Source organism: Nipponia nippon, unplaced genomic scaffold, assembly GCF_047370975.1.
Source record: "Nipponia nippon isolate SJK-2023a ecotype South Korea unplaced genomic scaffold, ASM4737097v1 scaffold_11, whole genome shotgun sequence".
Classification (NCBI taxonomy): Eukaryota; Metazoa; Chordata; class Aves; order Pelecaniformes; family Threskiornithidae; genus Nipponia; species Nipponia nippon.
The window spans coordinates 15217779-15240954 of record NW_028262302.1 but is presented as its reverse complement, the minus strand read 5'-3'; the positions used below and the strand labels follow the sequence as shown (position 1 = coordinate 15240954).

Genomic DNA, 23176 nt, shown 5'->3' with positions numbered 1-23176 from the left:
GAATATGAATAGTTGGATGTTATTTTGTATAGATATAAAACTGACTGTATGAAGTATGGCTAACACATATTTAATCTCATTTTCAGAATCCTCTTGTCTCCTCTTTGTCTCCCCTTCAAACTTTTTCCTTATTTTTCTGTTATTCACTCTAACTTTCTGCCACTCACCTTTTCAGTGGTTCCACTTCATTTTCACTTAAAATGTGTTTATACCATTTGCCCAATGTTGTTTTGTTCATCAAGCAGGAGAGCTGAAATTATATTACACAGTAAAAGAAATCCAAATTCATACCTACAGTTGTTAGTGCTGAAATAACTGTATCTATGATTTAATTATTAAACCCTATGCACCGTGGGTATCTAATTACTAGAACAATATTTGTAATTTCAGATTTCCTTTCTCTTTTTATTTCTTTGTTCTCCTTTACTTCTGAAAGATACAGCAAAATCTCAATAAAAATATTTTAATATTTGAGAATCCAATTCTTTAAAGCATTGGAACTGTAGCTTTCAAGGAATGGATTTTTTAAAATGTTCATGCACATAAAAATAACTGCCCTTTGCTTCTAAAGTGCTCAAATTGGTTACAAACCTGTGTATATGCTGAAGAAAACTCAAATTTCTTTGTATGCTAAATTCCTTTGAAAACCTGACTCCTTAGAACTTCATTCACTTTTGAAAATGGGACATAGGCTCTGAACTTTATGGCATTTCTGAAAATATTGCCTTATGCCTTCCCATCAACCTTTGTCATGTTGAGCTAAACTGCAGAGACGTCTGACAATGGTTGCTCTATCTGGAGAACGTGTACTTTGGCAAGCACAGGTTTTCTTTTAGCAAAGTGCAAAAAATGGAATGGTATTTTTAGAAGAGCTACGAAGGGAATCCCATTAAGCTTCCAAACCCATCAGATAAGTACCTTAATACTGGCAGGAGTGAAGACCAATATGTGTCATTTGCTCAGAGTTATTTAGGAATATAAATTAATCATGACTTGGTGTAAAAAATAGCACTGCCATACCTTTTTATGTGTAATATACAGCCCATTTTCTCAAGGAGCTGGTAAAAACTAAGCCAGTAATCCCAGAACTGATCTTATAACAAAAGCACGAACTGCTGTTTGATATTTTTTTTTTTGTGTCGTACTGTTTGCACTGGAGTACAAGAGCCGCCTCGTTGGACACTGTCCTATACATATTTGCTTGAATGACTGCTGTTACCCTGCAGTAAATGAAAGGTAACCTGCTCCTACATGAAAGAAAAGTAGATTAGTGATTTTTTACTGCACGATTTGAGCGTACACACAGGGACTTATCAGAGAGTATCTGGCGCCTACAAACTCCCAGCCTTGTTTATCTTGCAGTAACCTGTTCTAATTCCCATAGGTTCAGGAAACTATTGCCATGGGCAAAAATGTAAACAAAGATAGTGATATATGAAGGAAACTCCAAAAGATTGAAACTTGATTCTCTTGAAAAGCCTTGAAAAGGCAGCAACAGTTGGCATTTTTTCTGCTGACTTCAGTTGGGTTTGGATTAGGCCCCATCTTTTGTCTTTCAGCAGCAAAAGTAGGCTGCTGCAATCTTGCAGGAGTTCAGGGATAATGTCTTGAGATTGCACCAGGCTGTGAACAGCTGAGGCAAAACATAAAGTCTCGACATCGTTTTGCCATCACATGAACAGTGTGAGTCTGCAGTTTGCCCTGAAGATGGTCAGAAAGCTCGGTGGACCTGATCCTTCCTGCTGAAATCAGGGAGGAGGGCTCCAGTTGTCATTAGCTTGCTTGGATGAGACCCTCTCCAGGAAGCAGCAGCCACCATCAGACGAATCCAAAATGTGAGTTCCTTTAAATTTTTTCTGTGCTGCAGTTGCCAAAGCTCCTCCTGCTTTAGTAGCTGTTGCAGAGTGTCTCTTCGCTTAACAGCTCTTGTGCAACTGTTGCTTTTTTCTTTCGCTTCATGCCACAGCCCATTATTAAGCAACTTTTAAAATACATACATACACAGATCTATAATACATACATTCTTCAATGACTGGCTTGTACATTGATTGAAGAGGCAGAAGGGACACGTGTCTGTGGGAGGTTTCGGTCTTGTTATGGCCTGAGGAAAACAATGTTACTTGATTTTCTTTTTGTTTCGTTCTCTGGCAGGTATGTCTCTCCCCTTGTGATGCTTTGGAATTTTTCCTAGCAAATTCACATTTCTGGTGTCCGCATGTACTAGTCTTTTCTGTGGAGAGAGGGTTTGTCCCAAATGCCACTCTGATGGAGTGATCGCTTGCTGAGCTGCTCAGGCACATGCTTGGCAAATAGAGGAGGTGCCGGAGAAAGGTGTCCAGCATGACGAGGTGGTGCCTATGCATGCAGGATCCGAAAAGGGGCATGCTGTTTGTGGAGCAATGGATATTCCCAGAGTAAGGATGCTGAATCCTCCTTCCAGCAGTGAAGTGGGAAGCACAGCAGCTGTGCTGTGCCACTGATCTGCCATCACGCCTCTACAGAACTTCCTAAGTCAACCGGCTTTCCCATGCCCAGTGTTGATGCCGTTATAATCTCTGGCTTCCAAATAGGTTTAAAGGCATATTCAGCTTTTGAAGATTTTCATAGATTTTCTCACAAAAAAAGCATTTGTGGAACAATTGAGCTGAATCATTTGGGGTATACATCATCTAGTGTGTGTTACATGGCAATTATGAGGAAGGAAATTCCCTTTTCATTTAGTGCCACAGTTGTAACTCACGTTGCTTCTTCAGTGATACACCCCACATTTTCTGTGTCCACCGAGTTAAACCATTATAGGTACAATTTTCATCACTAGAACTTTTCTCCCCACCTCAGATGTATTAGCCATGCAATGGTGTTGCAAACAGTTCCAGTCACCCAGAACCAGTTTACTAGTTACCCTGACTAACCAAGTTCAGAACATCTCTGAGGTCCTTTTTGCCTTCTGGACATGTACAGTCTTCCAATATCATTACTACTAGTTCCCATTGTTTATTGTCCTAAAGCTCATTTTCCTTGGGCTATTGTCAACATTGCCTAACAGAAGCCTTTTCAGGAAGAGCAGCAAATCCTATGTCCTTTGTCTGTCTGTCTTTCAGAATTTGGAGGTGGTGTTTAATCCTCAGCATATATGTCTGTCCTTGGATGATGATCTCCATAGACCACTGAGCATGTGCTCATGATCATTAATTTCTTTTATGTGATTTTCATTATGATCATGAAGTGATGGATGCACCCAGCATCCCAAATAAATAATTTCATCTCTTTAGAGTTGTGCAGGCCCACAGCTCCCTTGGCTGTAGCTTAAAGATATTAAAGGCATTCAGATTGTTTGTTTTCTGCTAAATTAAATATCTGCATGTGACAAATCACATTTTGCTCATTTGTTTGCTAGTTGCTAAACAGTGCAAAGTCCAGATCAGAATTTAACTTTTTAGCCTGTCAGAGTTGAGATAATGGAGTTTAGCTTTCTGAACACAACTGCAAATAGTTGCAATAGCATAGCTGGAAACAGCATATCTCCTGAACAATGGGTTGGTGCAATGGACCAGTAGAACAACCACGTGTGCAGCTGTAATATTTCACCCTAAGGCTATTTCACAGGAGTGAAAATAATAATTTGAAAAAAAAATAGATATTATTTTTCCAACCAGTGTGAATAAATCTTCACCTGCAACTTTCCAGAAGGGAAGAAGTTTCTTCTTGCTGAAGTATGAAGTGTGCCCTCTTAAGAAGTATGTTCATTTAAGTCCAAAGTATGTCCCATTGAGTGGTCACCTCTCAGATCTAATCTGCATTCTGGAGAGTGCTTTGCTCAAGGATACATGCTCAAGTTTTTTCTTGGTTGTTTTGTCTCATTTCCCTTCCAGTGAGTTCATTGCCCTGTGACTAGAGAGCAAGGGATATAACATATTTTTACAGACTCTGCTTTCAGGAAGGAGTACACTTTTTTCCCCTCCATTTATTTATCCATACCTCTAATTCACACATTTCCTCAGTGTGCATCAGCTTGTTGCTGCAAACTTTGAATTTCACTTGTGTGATTTCCACTACCCAGTTTTTTTTAAATTGCAATTTCAGAGTTTTAATCATCACATGGGCCTGTGCACCGAGGTCCAATTTACAATGAACAATGACCTCTGTGTTTTCTAATTATCAGTAATTCATCTCTTGGTGCAATGTTGACTGTGCTTCTATGAAAAATTCCTTTGAATTAGTAGTCAGAAAGAACAAGGACCTTACTATGCTATACAACTTCTGTGACTTGTAAATTCTTCCAAAGTTGTATAATCAATTACATTTTCGCTTCTTTTTTCATATTGTAACATCTGCATTGCCTTGGGCTGATTATCACAGGAGGCATCATTAGCTAGTCTTGCCAGATTTGCTTACTTCCCAGAGTATGTCTACTCTGTGCAAAGCAGAGGTTTGCAGAGGTATCTAAGGGAGACCTGGATGAGCTAGGTCAGGTGTCAGAAGCAGTGGAGTCATGCAGTCTGGCACTCTGGTACAGGAGTGTCCTTCTGACTGGAGTTCCCATTTTGGTAGTACTCTGGATTCTCATGCATGTCTGAGAAAGAGCATGTGAGGTGCTGTCTACAAGATTAATTCTGGACGACATAACTTCCCTTAGGGCAATGTTGGAACTGGGTTCATTCTCAGTTCATTCAGAAGTCTTTCTGAGCTTTTCTATGTGTTGAACTCCATTCAGAAGAACTTTTTGGATGAAAGAGTTGGTGTTTGTGTTCAGTTTGTGCAATGTGATGTCATGCTAGACACCTAAGTTTGTTCTGAATAAGCTGGCATGAGTATACAGCAAGGAACATGCTGTGCAGAGATCAATTGTCATATTTAAACAGTAGCACAGCCACATCAGCATAATTAGCCTGACGTCTAGAGGCCTCCTTTCTATGTTTCAGTCCTACATGGAGAACAGTACCTTTTGCTTTCTGAGACACCGCTTCTTACTTGCCTTCCTCAATTAGTAATCTCTGAGGTCTCACTGAATGTCTAGCAGAAGTAGTTTGAGAAAGTATTATGCTGCAGTTTAGGTTAATCTATCATGTTTCCCCCCACCCCCCTGAGAAGTGCTAATGGATCAAACAACTTCAAATACACTGAATGAGCAATAGTTGGTAACTAAATTCTTACACTTGTTTCCAGGGTATTCAGATAATTGGTACTCAACAGTATTCAGATAACTCAGCATTTAACCAAATGCATCAGAACTTGATCTTGTCCCCAAAAAAAGGATCTTTTATGATGACTGTCATCCTCTTCCCCAGTTTCTGTTGTTTGTGCTGAGAGACTAAGCTGCTGTCTGCATGTTCTCTACAAAACAGCTGTTGATGTTTCTTTGATGATATGAAGCACCTTGAGATTTATGATGAAAAATGTGCTAGTGTCTGGTGCCTGAGTAAACACTCTCTTTTTTTGGATGCATGTTTCTAGTGTCATGGAAGAGTACTATAGTTTGGCGTTACCGCTAGTCTGACTATCTGTGCAGGATACACAATTCTTTAGTTTTGTTTATTTTGAGAAAGCCATTCAGAAAGGAAGTCAAACCTGGAGAAAGGAAGTAAGAAAAAGGAATCAAGGTATTCTTGGGATGGTTGTCTATGTATGGTTTATTAATATAATATTGAGAATTTTCTCTTTGTGGTCAGCTGTGAATCTCATTTTGAATATAGCGGGATTTTCTTCTCTGTAGCATTTTTGCCTCCTTGTTTATTTAAAATGTCAAGAGCTGGTGATAAGGACTAAAGCCATTAATCTTAGTGTCTGCCATCAAGGTATTGGTGTTTTGGGACAATAAGGTTGTTGAAACTAAGAGGAAAACAGTGTTATGAGGATTTTCTCAGCAGACAGAACTTTTAAAGCTGTAAAATTTCACCAAACAGATCAAAGAAAATTTGCAAGGGCAAGCTGTTAAAATTGCAAAAGATATGAAGTGTGGGACAGTGATTCACAGACCGCTTGGGAAGAGAAAAAGGAAAGGAGTTTTCTTATGTAGCAGAAAAGTCATATTTAACTGAAGGATGTGCTGAGGAGGAAGGGAGCTAATTTCATAGGAGAAACAATTCCCTGGCTTTGAGGAGAAGCCATGAGCAGTAAACCAATACCTGTTCTTCAGTGTGCTGGTTCTTCAGCTTTCTTGAGGCAAACTGCTACCTACTACTTGTCTTCCCCTCTCCCTGTCCCCTTTGTGTAGCATTGAGGCTAAAGGAGATGCTGGAGGTGAGGGCAAAAGGTGTCAGTGGAGCCAAAGGGGACTGGGTGGTGAGTCATTTGAGGAAGTGGTGACGGGAATGGTGTAGGTGCTTGGAGGGCTTGTGAGGGGCATGAGAAGAGAGATGCCAGCCCACTCCAAGCTATCCCAGCCATTGACAGTTTGGTGAATTCTTCAACCTGTTTTTTGTGTAGTGTAATGGATTTACTGGTAGGAAATCCTGGGACTAAAGGGATTGTGCAAAGTCTAAACAGACCTTGGAGTGCTTTCTGTCTCTGTAGGTCATCTCTAACAGTTCTCTACCTACTGAGCAATAATTTTTGAGAAATTCTTCAAGATATGAACCATTTATAAAAGACCATATTTTTGTCATTGCAGGAAAACAGGTGTCCTAAGTCAGATGGATCACACCTTACAGGTTACATGGGCTGTACACTCTCTTCTATCATATTTTCAAGAGAAAGTACTGCCAGCTCCAGAAAAGTACAACTTAATATAAATTTGTTTTCCATTCCCTGTTACCTCCCTTTTAATTATGGTTATGAGGAAGTGCTTTAGTTTCAATGGGACAACAAATTAAGAGATTCTTCCATCTCTTTGAAGGTATATACACACCTGGTATCTGTGGTTTAGCACAGGCTAAGGAGAAGCTCTGGGGCCTTGTTTATGCGGTAGAATTCCCTGCTCATGCCACCAGTGGTTACTGGGTATAGCAAAGAGAGAAACCTTGCGTAAACAAACCTCTCTCAACCTCTTTTCTCAAAGCAGATATATTTACACTAAATTTTGCCAACTGGGGCTCAAGCACATATGAACAATTCAGTGCTAGCTGTGTTAAGAGCCATGGGAACTTTTAGAAAAGTCCCCAGTGTAGGTGAGGGAATTTCCTGTTCACTATCCATATCATATCTTCAACACATGCAAAGTTACTGTGGAATATCCCAATCTTCAAAATTGAACAAAATGCCTGAATTTTTTGTAAATCAGTATTCTGCTTATAGTTATGATATAAATTATTGTTATTGAAGCTTTTTCATCAAATACAGAAATTACGCAGTTGGGTCAGGAACTGTTACCTTTTCCTTTACCGTCCTTCCTCTCATGGCTTGACACTGGAAAGACATGAAAGACAAATTTGGATTTTCTTTAATACTAGTGTTCAGAGATTCACATTATTCATTTAAATTGATCCTGTATTGATTTTCTGTGCTTTCTTTCCACTCACAGGGCAGGCTTTTCCACGTTCAGTAGCAGGCTTTCTCCTGCAAGTGTCCTGAGGTGTGGTCTAGGTGTGTTCAAATCTAGCTTAGTCATTCATCCATCACCTTGTCATTAGCATGGCGTCTGTATTTAATTGGGCTTCCTTCCTTCATCAGAAATCAGTTTTTATATACCATGAAAACTGCAGCCCATTATTAAAATTCAGCTTTAAGTGAGATTCTTGGCTCTTATTTATACAAGAAGCAGTGAAAACAGTATCTCGAGTACTCTTTCAGATGAGTGCTATGCATGAAAAACACATTATGTGTGAGTCCAGTATACTGCCTCAAAGCAGTACTACTTCTCAAGCTTTGGTTCATAAGCAACTTGCTTAAGAGGGGTTTTTTGCAGTCTTTTGAGTCGCTTGATAGGTCGCAATCATCAACAACTTTCACTGGTTGCATCTTTGCCTCTCAGAAAATGTTGCTGATTTATTGTTGTGGTTAGTATTTCAATTGTGCTTAGAAACAGCATTGAGATCAGCATTCCGTCTATTTTGTGTATAGTAAGGGTTGGTCCCTCCCTGAAAATGCTTGCATTTTGAAGGAAAATTGAGAGAAAATATCCTAGTTTTAGAAATGGAAACATGAGATGCTGTGCTTGGGGGTCTGGGGCTCCTGCTGGACACCAAGTTGACCATGAGCCAGCAGTAAGCTCTTGCAGGAAATGCAGCCAACAACATCTTGGAGCTGCATTAAGAAGAGCATCACCAGGAGGTCAAGGCAAGTGGTCCTTCCTCTCTACTTATCCCTAGTGTATGCATCTGGAGTGCTGCATCCAGTGCTGGGCTCCCCAGTGCAAGAAGGACATGGACATACTGGAGTGACTCCAGTAAAGTGCCACAAAGGTCATTGAGGGACTGCAGCATCTAACGTATGAGGAGAGGCTGAGAGAGCTGGAACTGTTTAGCCCAGAGAAGAAAAGGCCTGTGGGGGTCTTACCAATGTGTATAAATACCTGATTTTTGACGGGAGGAGTAAAGAAAGAGATAGCCTCTTTTCAGTGGCATCTAGTGACAGGACAAGGGGCAATGACTACAAACTAAAATACAAGAAATTCCATTTAAATGTAGACAAAACGTGTTTTTGTGTCAGTGGCATCAAACACTGAAACAGGTTGCCCAGAGAGATTGTAGAGTCTCCACTGTTGAAGGAAGTAAAAATCCAGCTGGACACTGTCCTGAGCAACTTGCTGTAGCTGACCCTGCTTTGAGCAAGGGGTTGGACTACATAGTCTCCAGAGTTTGCTTCTTCAATGCTTCTGTCATTCTGCACCCACCAGCTTGCCCCAGCAGTCACAGGAGTTAATTGTAGTGAGTAGAGCTGAGCGCAGGATACTGGGCTGTCTGATCTGACCCAGCTGAACTTGGCACACGATCAGAGGGGCCTGCTCCCCACATCCCAGATCTCAACATAGTAAGCTGGTCTAAAGACTTGCTCTATTTAACACCCATGTTCCTAGGCTTCCACCCCCTGTCCCCAGGCCATGCTTGTAACTGGGATCACCTTCATGCAATGGTATCCCAGCTGCATTCCTTCTTCCCCAGGCGCAGGGCCATGCAAGTGGCCCAGGAGTCGTTATCACAGCTCTTGCTGCCAGCGGATTCCCTGTGTGGGAGTTGATAGTCAGGCACATTTACGGCAGCATTTGCTAATGTAGCAAAACAGTGTTTTAAGCCCTGCACCTATTAGAATCATCACTGGCTTCACCTGGAGACAATCGAGCCCAGGCATGGATATGCAGGAGACAAGCAGGCTAGGTCACAAAAATTCAGATTGTCCCAGTTCATCACACCTTGTCCTCCTGCCTTAATGGCAGCAATGCCATTGGAAATTATGTTCAAGATATTTCTCTGTAGTTACTACTTTTGATGACTCTCTTATTCATAAAATAGTAGATATGGGCAATTAAGATGTGTATGAATGATATTAAGAAACAGCAGGTTCAGTTTGAGGAAAATTGGTTTGAATCTAACCAGGGCAATCAGATTGTCATGAATAATAAAAAGTCACGTGTGAAACATATATTCAGCAAAGTTAGGTGTCCAGTAAAACTAGTTTCAACATTGTTTGCACTACCTAATCTCTAAAATTATAATGTGTGAGTCACAACCCTTAGATGATCTTAACCTTTACTAGAGGATTCCCTGCTTTGTGTTCAGCAGCATAAACAACTGAGCAAGGACCTGTGCAGACCTAGTGAATACAACAGGACCCTTTTGACTGTACCGTAAGTAATGCATTTTTTTCCTGTGGAAAAATTGTCAAACGTTATATGCAGGGCAACAGTTTCTGAATAATCAGTTGAGAAATTACCATATTTGTATTCAATTTACAATTTAAAGCTTTTTGGATTGTTTTATTATGTTTTTGGTTTTTTAAATAAAAATATAAGTTCTCTGTGAGATAGGCATGTTTGTATAGCGTAACTCTCTTTAGGAAAACTGCATCTCTAAATGTTTTAGAGAGTTAAATGAAGTAAACGGATGATAATAACAAATGCAGGGCATGAAATGAAATGGAAGTGGGCACTTAAGGATTGCTCTCTAAAGCTTCTAGAGAGTTTGGAAAAAAGAAACTGTGGATAGAGGAAAAGGCTAAAAGAATTAGAGTAAGAGTGATGGTGGAGCAAGTCACAAACAAATCAAAGCACTCAAATTTAAATGTGTTCTAGATATGAAAGTGAACTGTCTGAAAGTGGTTTCTCATGGGGCTCAGGCCCTTCCTAGTGATAGTAATATTTCTATAACAATGATATTCAAAGGGTGTGAATTAAGGAATATTTACAGCATATATTATTAAAGCAGAGATCAGCATTCTGAGTTCACTGAATTTTGGAGAACCAAGACACTGGAAAGTGGAGAACCCAAATGTGGGATCATGGTGGGAGCTGATAGGATTCAATGATTTTACAAAGCATGAGAGTCTGAATACCATTTCTCACTGCAAGTCAGAAACCTAAGATATTTTTCCCCTTTGAAAATCCTTACATTTTCCTCTAGAGAGCACTTTATTTTATAGAAGATTCTGTAGGTAAAGTGATCATATACCACAGGAAGATGTTCTGGATTTCCAGATATTCCACATATTTACTTCCTTCTGTCTATTGACAAAAGTTGTTGGATCAAGTGTGGTACAGTATTAATTTCTGGAGTTAAAAGTATTGCCACAGATGTGGAATGGATGGTTTCCATGCTGCTCTGGAAAAGGCTTTCCTGTTCTGTTGGTATCTTTTAGTATCTTTGTTCCTCCAGAATTCAGTCATTCATGTTCACATTTTACAATTGCAGCCTTCTCTGCCGAAATCACCCTTTGCTATCTTTCTGATGACAAACACCATGATTGTTCTAGAGTTTCCTCTAAATTTTTTTTTTTTTAATTTTTAGGTGATTTGGTTCAGTCACTGGGCTGGACATGCCTTTGCATGCAGCAGGCACACTTGTTTCCATTTGCTCTTCTGTGTACATACTCATTTTCCCTTTCTTAATAAGCAACACTCTATTTCCAGAGTCTTGATAACTTCCTAGTTGCTCAAAGCATATTTCTCTCTTTTGTTAGTTATGTGGAAGTTGGTGTTTTTTTTTTTTAAATGGTGCTCAATTGTTCAAGCTTTATGGAATCACAATAAATGTTCATCACTTCCTTGTTAACAAGTGCATTTACTTTCTCTATGGTGCCTGCTTATATGTTTACATGCAGCCCATTCAAAAATATATAATATTTTAATCCTCACAATGGAGGGATAATGTGCCTTTCTTCTGCTTTGATTTTTCATCTTGCTAAATTTAACTGACCAGCCTTGACTGGCTCCCTTACTTTCTGCTCTATTGACCTGTACTTTTAACTTACAGCTTTTTATCACTTAAAGCCACATTAAAAACAGAACACTGGAAACAAAACATTTTCAAAGGAGTTGTAGCCTAACCTTAATGAGAGCGTCTTTGGTACTACTTCATCCCTCTTTGACTTTAATTTTTATTCTTTCATAACTTCTTCAGTTGGTTGAGTAATTTTCCAGAGTCTGCTTCCTTGAAATAGAAAGCTGGTATCCCTGAATTCAAATGGCTTGGAATCACTGGTACCAAGCCAGCTCTGTACAGTGAAGGGATTGACTTATTGCTAAGCACAAGGTAAAAAGATTTGTAAGCCAAATGTAATTTTTCTTTTCTTCTTTTACAGAGTTATAGAAACATGAAGATGTTTTTTTTCCTGTGTTTTTTAGTTGTTGGGATTCATTCCAACAGTTATTGCTATGAGCCTAATCACCAAGGTGTAAGAAACCAAAATCAAAGAGGTCAAGAAAACCAAAACATGCTGCAACAGACTATAGGGAACAGTGTTTGTCAGTTTGCATGTTGTTTCTACAAAGAGATTTCTTCTCGTGCAAACAGTGGGAATATTTTCTTCTCTCCTTTGAGCATCTCTACTGCCTTTGCAATGCTGACTCTGGGTGCCAGATCAGACACTCTGACACAGATTCTTAGGGTCCTTAGCTTTAACCCACGTGAGATTTCTGAAAATGAAATACATGAAGGTTATCGTCAACTCATGCAAATGGTAAACAGAAAGAATGAGTGGTTACAGCTGAATATGGGAAATGTCCTGTTTGTGCTTGACCGACTGAAGCCACAAGATAGATTTTTAAGTAATCTCAGAAACTTCTATGAAGGACAAGTTTATCCTATGAACTTCAAGAGGGCTGATCAAGCCCAGATAAAGATCAACGAATATGTAGCAAGAAGAACCAATGGGAAAATCAAGAACCTTATAAATAACCTTGATCCACTTACTGAAATTCTCCTTATTAGCTATATTTATTTTAACGGTAAGATATACATAACATATTCTCCTACTTTATACATTATTTCCTCAGGTCAGTCTTGGACTTCATTATGTTTTTTTGCAATGTGGTTTTGCAGATGGACACATATCTTGTTTTTCTTTTGGTCCTCATGCTTAATTATAAACAAAGCTATTGGAAATGTTCTGCTTGACACTGATGATAAACCTAGCAGAATTTATGGCAAATTTTCCTGTATCTTTCAATATATACATTTCTTTCCTGCTGAAGATTAAGTAAAATATGTTTTAAGGAAGGCATCTCTATTCAGTGAAGCATCTAGTCCTATACAATCTAATGGGATTTAAGCACTTTCTTAAATGCTTTGTTGGCTAGGAATTAATTTGAAATCCACTTCAGTTGTTTTTTTGTTTAGCAAGTTCAGAGTTAAATTCAAAGAACACTGTTAAAGTAAAACGTAGCATCTTACCTAAAAGAAAATATGTTTACTCAATAGTTTTGCTATTACTGAGTATGTTCATGTATCCAAAGCTAAACATGTAACAGTAGCTTTAGTCTCACACTCATGTTCTTTTTTTTTACTAACTATGCCTTTACTGATAATACGGCTGTAGTCCTGATGTGTCTAGAGGCATCAGTTTTCAACCTTTTTTTTTGATTTGCAGATTCTAATATTTTCCAGTGAAGAGATGGACCCACCAGTATCAAATACAAGCCTAATCACAATAGCTTGTTTTTCTTAATTAACTTGTGCAGTCTGCTTAGATACAGTCTACAGATCTTCTCAGAGCTTTACAGACTGCTGATCTAATGAGAAGAAGAGCAGCAAGGCTGTAAGGCTCAATCAGTGGTCTGATAACAGATACTGCGTGTTTCAAACCTTCTTTCTCTTACTCATTTTATTGTATTCTGAAAACAAAGCAATTGTACTCAGAAAAATAATATTATGTAATTTATCAGATAAAAATATTATTAAGCTTTTTAATTGAAACAGAGATGACACATTAGAAATGGTATTCTTTTAAAAGAAATGCTATTCTTTTAAAACCTTTAACCCGGATGCTTCCACTCTCCTACCCAATGTGAGGCTTCCCCCAAAAGTAACTCAAAACCATATTTTTATTTTGTTTTGCTTTTCATCTGTGTCTCTGCTCCTTGTGTTAATCTCTGAAGATTTCACCACAGCTAAAAGGAGCTGTTTGGAATACAGATGACTGATGTTTCTTAATTCTCTTGAATACATACTTGTTTGTCTCAAATAATGTTTCAAGGTAGGCTTTTATTTAGCATGAGGCGCGTCTTTCAAAACAAGCAAAAAAGCTGTTGATTTTTCTTTTACCGGAAGGTGTTTGAAGAATGAGTAATGAATTTAGTAGCACAATGGGGACAAAAGCCTGAGAAACCCTGTATTAAACGTAACTTTGTATTACAGATAACTTTTACATGTTCTAAAAATGAGTTTTGTTTAAAATTAGATGTTTGTTCTTATTACTGAAGTGATTTCCCAGCTCCTCCAAAGATGGCGGACACTCAGTTTTAGCTCATCAATTTTAAAGAAAATAGATTAAAGAATAGCATTAATAGCAATAGTAAGGATTTTTATCTTGAAATTGAGAGTAGGTCAATGATAATTGATGTAGAGGCTGGGATTAATCTGGAGAAGATCTCTAAAGCTCAGATACTTCTATAACCAGTCTATGCTTCTAGGCTCTTGTCCACTCTCTATGCATTACAACCTTCCTCGTGCAGTACTGTTGACTCTCCTCCCCCTTTTTTGTGGTGTGGCATAGTGTAGAAGTCCTTCCCTAAGGATAAAAGTCAGGCAATATTTTCCTGGCTCTCAGCCAGCGGGCATACTATTCCACTACAGTACCCCAGTCCCTTATCATGCCCTAGCTGAGCTGGTCACCACAAAGTGTCATCCTTTGAGGTTCATTTTTCCACTTGAACACAGTGAAGCATTTGAGAAAGATGCCATCCCTAGAAGGTAGCCTCCTAAGAGAGAGGAGAGCATAGCAATAAGAGTTCCTCTGAAACAGGAGGAAAGGATTAGTGAATATCATCTCTGTCTTATCTGTGTGCTAAATCCTAACATCCTACTCAGTTTTTAATCAAGCAAAGCTCTTCTGAAATCAGTGGGTGTTTTCTCTGAGTTGAGCACTAGATAAAGGTTGTTTGAGTGTTTCAGGACTTGTCATCCATGTTTCTGTGATTCATTCTGCTTTTTTTTTTTCCTTAAGCATATCAAGGCAGAAGTCCTGCCTGTTATATATCTGATGATAGAAGAAGTCACGGTTAATGAAGAATCATAAAAGTAGCAACTTTTCCCATCTTCAGAGTATTGGCAGTTATCAATTCATATTTTCAGAGCCCAAGACATGCACTAACTAAGTCTCATTTCAATCTTTCCAAATACTAAATAAGTGCTGTTTATGTCTATTTCGTAGATGGTGGAAACAGCAGACGATAATTATCTCATTTGTACCAAGCTGCCTAGTAATCACTGTTCAAATAGAAGTCAAAAGGGGTTGCATCTTGTTTCATGGTTTTCTTGATGGCACTTATTTTACTTAGCATTGTGGCTCTACTTTTCCCCACTAAATTTGATAAAAAATTAGTTTTGTTCTAGAAGGCAAAATTTACTACAGAGCTACACCTTTCTTTTAAAATAAAAAACAAAACCAAAAACCCCCCAACTCTTCCCCTTTTTTTTAACCTGCTCAGTCTCTGAAGTGGTGGATAGCTGGAATTTGGCTTTGAAATTCCTCTCCACTGAGGATAAGAATCTTTCAGAGTTTCAATGTGGAGAGTTTGTTTCACTATGACTAAGCAAGGAGCCTTTGGAAATTTAATATTGTGACCGTGACAGTAAAAAAGGTTTCTGTTATTGTTTTGTTTGTTTTTTAACCCAGCAGTCTGGCAGAATTAAGTTCTTCGTGACTTTATTGGCCATCAACTAAAGTGGCATATAAAACCCTTCTCTCTGCAAGTAACATGAATCCTTTCATTTCTCTGGAGAATTCAGCCCTCATGTCACCCTCCACAAGTCTGTTTTGGTGTGGGAATAAGTAAAGAAGAGAATCGTTCTTCTTCTGAGCTCTCATTTAAAGGTTGCATCATATGAGGGCTTTATAGGCTTCTTAAAACTGTTGTCATGGAAGAAAAGTGCACACTAGAATGCTTGGTATCTCATCTAAATGAAGGATATTGTAGCCTGTTGTAAGATCTGAGGGAAGTTTATACATCACACTCTACCTACTGTGTGTTGCTACTGAATTATTCTGAGTATTCAGTAAGATCAAGTGCTCATTGCAAACTGGTTTGTCTTTGAAGCTGATCCAGCTGTACCAGTTTCTGTCATCTGTGAATGTGTCCTATGGTAATATGTCCTATGTTTCATGTCCTCAAAATATCCTGTAACTCTGTCTCTTATATTTCAAGCTGAATGGGAAAAACCTTTTGATCCAAAATACACTAAAAAGAACAAATTCTTTGTGGATGGGAACAAGGCTGTTGAAGTCCCGATGATGTTTGGCATGGGCCTGTTCAAGCACGGCTATGACGAACAGCTGTCTTCCACTGTGGTGCAAATGGATTACAAAGGAGGTGCTTCGGCATTTTTTATTCTGCCTGATCCAGGACAAATGAGGAAGCTGGAGAAAAGATTGTCTTGTGAACGTATGTCAAGGTGGAGGACATTAGTCTCAAAAAGGTAAAATTCTGCAGTTCTTGGTTCAGATGGTAGGCAAGGAGACATATCAGTTTCAATCTGCTGGGCTATTACACAGAATCAGGATACTATTTTTAGTTCTGTTTTAATCTACAGAAGAATTCCTACTGACCAAAGTTGAAATTTGGGTCTCTGATGTCCTTGTGTTTTCACATTCAGTACTGCATGAAGTTATAACCTTCACAGCTTTAGGACTTTTGCTGTTTCCGCATTTTGTTTCCCATATTCAACTCTCTATAGCCCCCAGTTTTCTGTCTTAAGACCTCTTCTCACTTTTTTGGGGGAGTTTTTCTGCCATCTCCTATTTACAAGTAAATTCCTACCACTTTCCTTCAGCCTTTATTCTTGCCTCTTGCTTCCTTTCTGCCTATAACTGTTACCGATAATTGCACATTTACTGTTGAAAAAACAACTTTCATTTGGCAATTGTGAGGACAAAGCTTAATGATAAGGGTATAAAGCAGCTGGCACATTGCAAAGCCACTATATTCAGGCTCCCTGAAGACTTAGGAAGGCAAAATTGGAATAAACTACGCTTGCTTCAAGGTAACTTTGAAACTAGAAGGCAGAAAGGTTATATGCTTTCTAAAAACAGCTTTAGACTCCTCCTGTTTAGTGTCATGTGTGGTAGTAGGCTTTGATGGGAGGAAATACATGTACAAGCACAGGCACAACATGTTTAAAGAATCAAGCCCTTGTGTTCATATGTGAATCTGATGTGTCATGTTAGAGACCTTCACACATACACATTTGAAACTTGTATTTTAGATGATCAATTCTCAAGACAAAAATGACATCCTAATACAGAAAACCAAAACCAGCGTCATGCTCTTAACTCTGATTCACTGTTAAATCTTATCAAAATAATCTAAAATCTTTCCTCATTTAAAAAAAAAGACAAAAAACTATGTAATTCTCTGTGCACCTTCACAGTTTTGAAACTTCTTGGAGCAGCTATGTGGTTTGTGACTAAAATCACTTATAGGACAAATAAGATGGTGAATCAAGAAACTTATGAATCTTTTTTGTCAAAGAAACACAATTGTCTTTCAAATCAACAAGAAAGACACTAATTACAATTGGGGGCATTTATATTTCCTCTCTCCATCCTCTCCCACCTCCACAAACTGGAATAATCTACCTAAAAGCCATGAATGGGAGATGTAAATCTTATATTATAAAAAGGCATCACTGTCAAAGATGAGCTTGTTTGATGCAGCTCCCTGTTTTTCATCATGACAGTTCTCTTCTTCAAACTAATGACACAAACTCCTCCTTTTCCCTCTAGTTTTCAAATGAACGGACTGCTTTTGCTATTGTTTGGAGTCTCTGGGAGGTCCTAATAAATGGGTTTGGGGTAGGATATGGAACGATTTAAGGACTGTGGGCAAACTACATTTGTCCCTGTTTCTCTGTCTGCAAACTGACATTGACACAAGTTGCAGAGGCACTGTGAGCAGCGGTTTTCATAACTGTTGGCTGCTGAACAGGGGATAGTGCCAAAGTATTGCCAGGCAGCTGATGTTTATTTAATGGCTGAACTGTGGAGAAAACATCACTTTCTCCTCTGGAAAGTGTATCCCAGTGCTTCCTGCCTGGTCGCATTGTTGCTGTGTGCCTATGGCTTTCCCTTTCCTGCATGTTGAAAGCAAGTGGGGGCTTGTGAATGAGTGTCTTTATGTAATAGCAAGGCAGATGATTCAATGATAGTTACATCCTCACTTGAGACAGCCATCAGCACAGTCAGAAATTAGGCAGAAGTAAGACATCAGCAACTGGTTATCAATCCACTAGCACTCTCATTTTTGGGTACCAGCCAGACTCGGCATTAGATTCTGTGCTACACTGGAGGTATGGGCCCTTTCCTTCCCACTTGTCCACGGATGACTTGCACTTTGGCCAGCTTCATTAAGTGCTCCACATCTCTCTGACCTGGAACCCTGGACAGTTGTCCTGGTTTCTCACCAGAAAACAGTACCTACTGTCAGCATTATCACTAACCTTTGTCTCATTATGCTGCTTCTAGCTGTAAACGTTGGTTTTAACTACTGAAAAGGAATTGTTAGATCCTTACTGAAAGAGCAAGGAAGAAATGAGTCAGAAAAATGGAGCTTTGATTAATTTATGGAAAGCAGCAAACGAGTCACTTTAAAAAAAAAAAAATCAGACATTGGACTTGACATAGAAAAAGAACTATCTATTGACTAACTATATTCTGTCAATGTGCTTTTGCTTTTTTACATTGTCATCCATACAATCACCACCACATATTGACCTGCTCCTTTGGTATATCTTTTTGTTTTCTCTGTCCTGATTTATATGATAAACACAAAAAGCCAACTTTTTTTTTTTTTTTCCCAAAAGTAACCAGTGAACTTGGATGTGTTGGATTTTTTTGTGCTCAGCCTGAGACACCGAAAAGAATCACTTTTTCACAAAGTGGATCCTCTGCATCCTCAGTAATGGGGTATGATAAAGGTGCTTCCAGCAGAATGCACAAAATGTCACTAACTTCTGAAAATGTCAGATGAAGATCCTTAGGGAGGTCCAGCTGTACTGTTGTGCTGAATGATCACTGGGTCAATCTTACTGTTCATGTGTTGGCTTATTGCAGACTGTGAGCCAGCAACCTACATCTCTATCCTTTTAACCAGCCTTCCAACATTGTTATAAACCTTCTTTTCTTCTCCCCAAATTAATGTCAGTATATATCTCCCACGTAGGCTAGGGAGCACCTGCAAGCAAAATGTCTTTGGGGAGAAAGCAAAATGAGTTTGTCTCTCAGGAGACTGTGATATTTGATGGAAAGTGTCACCATATTCTTGCTCTTCTTTTCTGGCAGCTCAGCAAATTTGTATCTTCCAAAATTCACTCTTTACGGGACATATAACCTAAAAAATATGTTATATAAAATGGGCATCATGGATGTATTCACCGATAAGGCTGACCTGTCTGGGATCACTGGGCAGCCCCAGCACAGAATTTCCCAGGTAAGTCATACTGCTTTTTGTTTTATGGGCCCATGGTTACTGATACTTACAGCACTTCCTTTACAACTATTCACGATGCAAAAGTTGTGTAACAAGGCTTTGCTTCACATGAAAAGGCAGCTGTTGGCATACAGAGTATTTTGCCCATGTCACTTGCACTGTCAGTGCAATTGAGTTGGAGCAGGTTACAAGTCTGTAATTTTTTAATCTAGGAGGCCTTTTTGATCTGCATGGTTCAACCTTATAAAACAGACATGACCAAATCATCGTCTATTGACACCTTGGTACCCTCCTGCAGCGTGTTGTTACAGTCATTACATTGCTGCTTCTGTTTGTGTCTACCTTCTTCAGCCTGCCTGTGGGCAAGTAGGGAGCTGTAGGATGTATTACTGCTTGTGTTTTATGGAGGGGAGGGGAGAGAAAAACACTGCTTGCTTTTAAACTGTTTAGGGGAAAGGAAAATGCAGTTATTAAAAATATTTGGCTTCAAGCCTATGAGCAATGCCTCTCATTAGTGCTAGGCCCAGGCAAAAGCTACAGACAAGTCATACTTCAATAAACCTAGAGTTTAAAGCTGACAATCAGTGCAGATGTCATTGTCTAAGATGAACAAAACAACTGCCCTCATGACCTCAGGTGGAAGCTTGTGAATTAGGGTCTGTGAATGTGAATTTTGCAAGGTAAAACTTACAGGTTTCTCTGCTCTAGTCCTCCATTTCTGGCCCTTCTCCTTTGCTCCCATTTTTTCCAAGACATTAAGGAACACAGGAAACATAACTTCAGGATCCTATTCATTGTGCTAATCTGCCTGTTAATTCTTCAACTATATGAACTTTTAATAGACAGTTAAATGTGATCTTGCTTTCTTAACCTTTAGTCTAGCTCTACAGATGAGCACAAGTTGGAACAGGGAATAAGAAAAGAAACAAAGCAAATGTTTTCACTATCAGGGACATGCCCCTCCACCAGGGATGAACTTTTCCTCTCTGGGGCTAGGAAAGCTATACTGCATGTAGCTTGCTGATTTTTTTTTTCCAACTTTGCTGTCTTTGTGCAATGGACTCACCTGTCTATCTGATGCTTGTTTCTTACCAATAACTTCTTCAGGCACTTTTAGCTCAAGTTCTTATTTAGGTGGCTAGTTTTGTACCCCCTTGACTTGTAACATGTCTGTTTCTTCACAGGCTATTCATAAGGCTGTGGTAAAGGTGGATGAGACTGGCACCGAAGCAGCAGCTGCCACAGGCATGGAAATAGTGCCTATGTCCGTTCCGGTTACCATTGCATTTAACAGGCCCTTCCTAATGGTCATAATTATAGAGGGTGATATACTCTTCATGGGAAAAATTGTGAACCCTCTGGAAAAAAATTAAGTTGATGTACATAGTAGGTATGCGGTGATCATCACTGTTAAATCAAGTGTTTGACCTGATGAGTATGGCATGGCTACAGAGGGCTCTCCACCTCTTAACTGATGTTATTCACTGTTTTTTGTAGATGAGACTCTTCATCAATTTAAGTTGTCATAGTTGCATGTTTGTTTGGGCCTTGTTTTTTTTTTATTTTTTAATTTTTTTTAAAGAAGGTTGCATTCAGGCAGAACTGTCATTAGATTTGGGACAAAATAGGCCTGTGTGATACTGACAGCATAGATAAATCTAGCAGGGAAGATGAGGAGCATGTGGGTGGAGAGGGTTGTGTAAGCCTACTTCTTCCCTCACGGCTGCCTTCTCACCTTTTTTTTGCGTTGACTGACAAATGGGTACAAGTTACAGTACTTTACTACTTGCATCCATTCTCCTACCAACATGAAGTTCATATCTAGCATAGATCTTAACATACATAACGCTTACTACCTTGCATAGTACCATTGTTGTCCAGTGAGTCTATTACATCCTTGCCTTTCAGATGTCGTCCCAGCTAGGCTGCTGCAAAGGGGTCACAAAGAAGGTGTGTTTTTTCCCCTGCAGATATATACTGGACTGCCCACTGTTTCTGTGAGAGTTTACAGTCCAGACTCATTCCAGGGCAAACATCAGAGGGTCTAAGAATTGGGTCTAAGAAAAGAAGAGGTAGATCAGATCTCTGCAGTTCAGCGCCCTGGAGCCGACCTTTGTGAATCAGATATACAGCTCAGAGCAGCCAGAAGACTATTTCTAGCCTATGCCTGCACCTAAACCAGCTTCTAGAAGCCCCCAAGCAGCAGGAAACACAAGCCATCTCCCACTGGTGCCAATGCCTGTACCAATACCAATGGCCCTGGGAGAGTACCATTCCAGTATTGTTTGTAGGATCAAGCACCCTACCAGTAACACCTATACCCCATCAGCGACACTTACTGTGTCTCTTGACATATAACCCCTTCTGTTCCCAGACCGTCTAGTAGTACAACATTGGTACTCTGTTTCTCATCCGCTTCATGGTTAGTATAGCCACAATATTATAAGGATCCGTTTTCACTATTAAGTTACACAATACTAAAAGTCACATTCATAATGCACATGCTTATTTATTTTTTCTTGTTTAATTTCCTGTCTATTTTTTTTTCTAGTTTTCACAACATCTATCATTATTTTATTTCTTTGTTCATGTTCATGGTATATATCTGATCTCTGGTTGCAGGAGGGGTAAATTTGTGACTAAAATGGGTTTGTCTGTTAATAGGTATTAAGCATTAACACCAGTCTTTGTACAGCCTTGAAATATGCAGACAAATGTACTACGGTAGAAGAACAACAATGAATAAACATGACATAAAAAAGTTTCTAATTTTGCTATTTTATTTCTGTAATTCAGAGTTAAGACTTAAGTATCATTCAAGCAGGTTTTTTTGACAAGTTTCAACAAACAGTTATTAATATACTGCTCATATATATTAGATCAGCATGGTAATGCCAGTAATGAGCAGAAAGCCCTTTGCCTTTGGCCTGAGCAGTAAATCCCTGTTCAGCGCATAGGTTATCTCTGTTACGAGGAGAACTTTTTGTGAAGGCTGGGCATTTCTTTGATTCAGAGATGTTTATTTCAAAGGCCGTAGACAGTGTGCTGCTTCTTCTCTACAAAGTGTGTAGCTTCATGTGTGTCTCTCATCTCTCTTCTAAAAAGCTCTCTCTTGACTCCCTCCAATAGCTATGTTACAAGTGTTGGCATGAGTTTTGAGCTGTGGTTCCTGTTATTCCATAAACAAAATACAGGCCATCTAGATCATACTTTTTTTAATAGATTATGGCAGGAAAACAAGAAATGTGCTTAGAAGCTATCAGCTTTTTGTAGGGGACCCACTTCCAAATTGAAATCATAGTGAAGAAAAACTCATCTGTGTGGCATTCAAATCGGGCAATCAGGAAGAATAAATTTAGTATTTCCCAAACTGCAAATTAGATGTACTCAATTTGTCTACATTTGTCTTTGACTACACCACTGGATCCATAGCAAACCTTGACAGATGGTACCTTACTTTTCTACTAGTTTTTACAGGTCCTTGTAATTTATATTGATCTAAAGGCACTGCAGATCTTGCTAGGTCACAAAGCATTTTCTGACATAACCAGATCTTGCAGCTTGCTTTCCTGTAAAAATGCATAGCAATGCATTTGGATGTAAATCCAAAAAAACTAACTTAAAAAGGAAAAAAAAAACTGGCATATTTACACAGCAAAGTAAATTAGAATTATGAGGAAAAACTTCAGACAATGGAAGTCATGATCAAAACAGGGAACGCCCCCCGCCAAAAAGAACAACCCCACAACATTAAATCTAAAACTGTAATAAGAAAGGACAAGGACAAGGTTGAGAAAAAAAACTTGCAGAAGTCACAGCATGTAATAATATATTCTTTTTCAAAGACATCAGAAAACTGCCAGAGAACCCGACGGGCCAGTAGATGTTCAAAGTATAAAGAAGAAGTGCTCAAGGCAGGTACTGGCAAAACAGAAAAATTCAATCCATTGCAAGTGTACTTCCTTTGCAGTGGTTGAGCCTGAGCAACTATTTCAAGTTGAACTAACAATAGAAGACTTTAAAAAAAAAAAAAATCAAAGAGAAAGTAACAACAAATTGCCAGGACTGTTTAGTATGCATGCAAGAGCTATTAGCTGTCTCAAGAAGAAAAATGTTAAGCTTTTCACTATGATGAATCAGTTAGACTGGTCTCCGTACCAGAGT

At 39.0% G+C, this 23176-nt stretch overlaps 1 protein-coding gene across 3 annotated transcripts; it reads left to right on the top strand.

Moving 5' to 3' along the window:
• The first annotated feature begins 1498 nt into the window (after positions 1 to 1498).
• Positions 1499 to 21776, top strand: LOC104014826 (alpha-1-antiproteinase F). Of its 3 annotated transcripts, none has more exons than XM_087746985.1 (6): positions 1499 to 1835; positions 9657 to 9721; positions 11671 to 12316; positions 15734 to 16004; positions 18865 to 19012; positions 20197 to 21776. In XM_087746985.1, exons 3-6 carry the CDS (start codon positions 11683 to 11685, stop codon positions 20383 to 20385), a joined length of 1242 nt encoding a protein of 413 aa, XP_087603111.1. In that variant the 5' UTR covers positions 1499 to 1835; positions 9657 to 9721; positions 11671 to 11682; the 3' UTR covers positions 20386 to 21776. The 3 variants fall into 3 exon arrangements, with proteins under 3 accessions (XP_087603111.1, XP_087603110.1, XP_009465782.2); XM_087746984.1 differs by having other exon boundaries at positions 9654 to 9721; XM_009467507.2 differs by lacking the exon at positions 9657 to 9721.
• The last annotated feature ends 1400 nt before the right edge of the window (positions 21777 to 23176 follow it).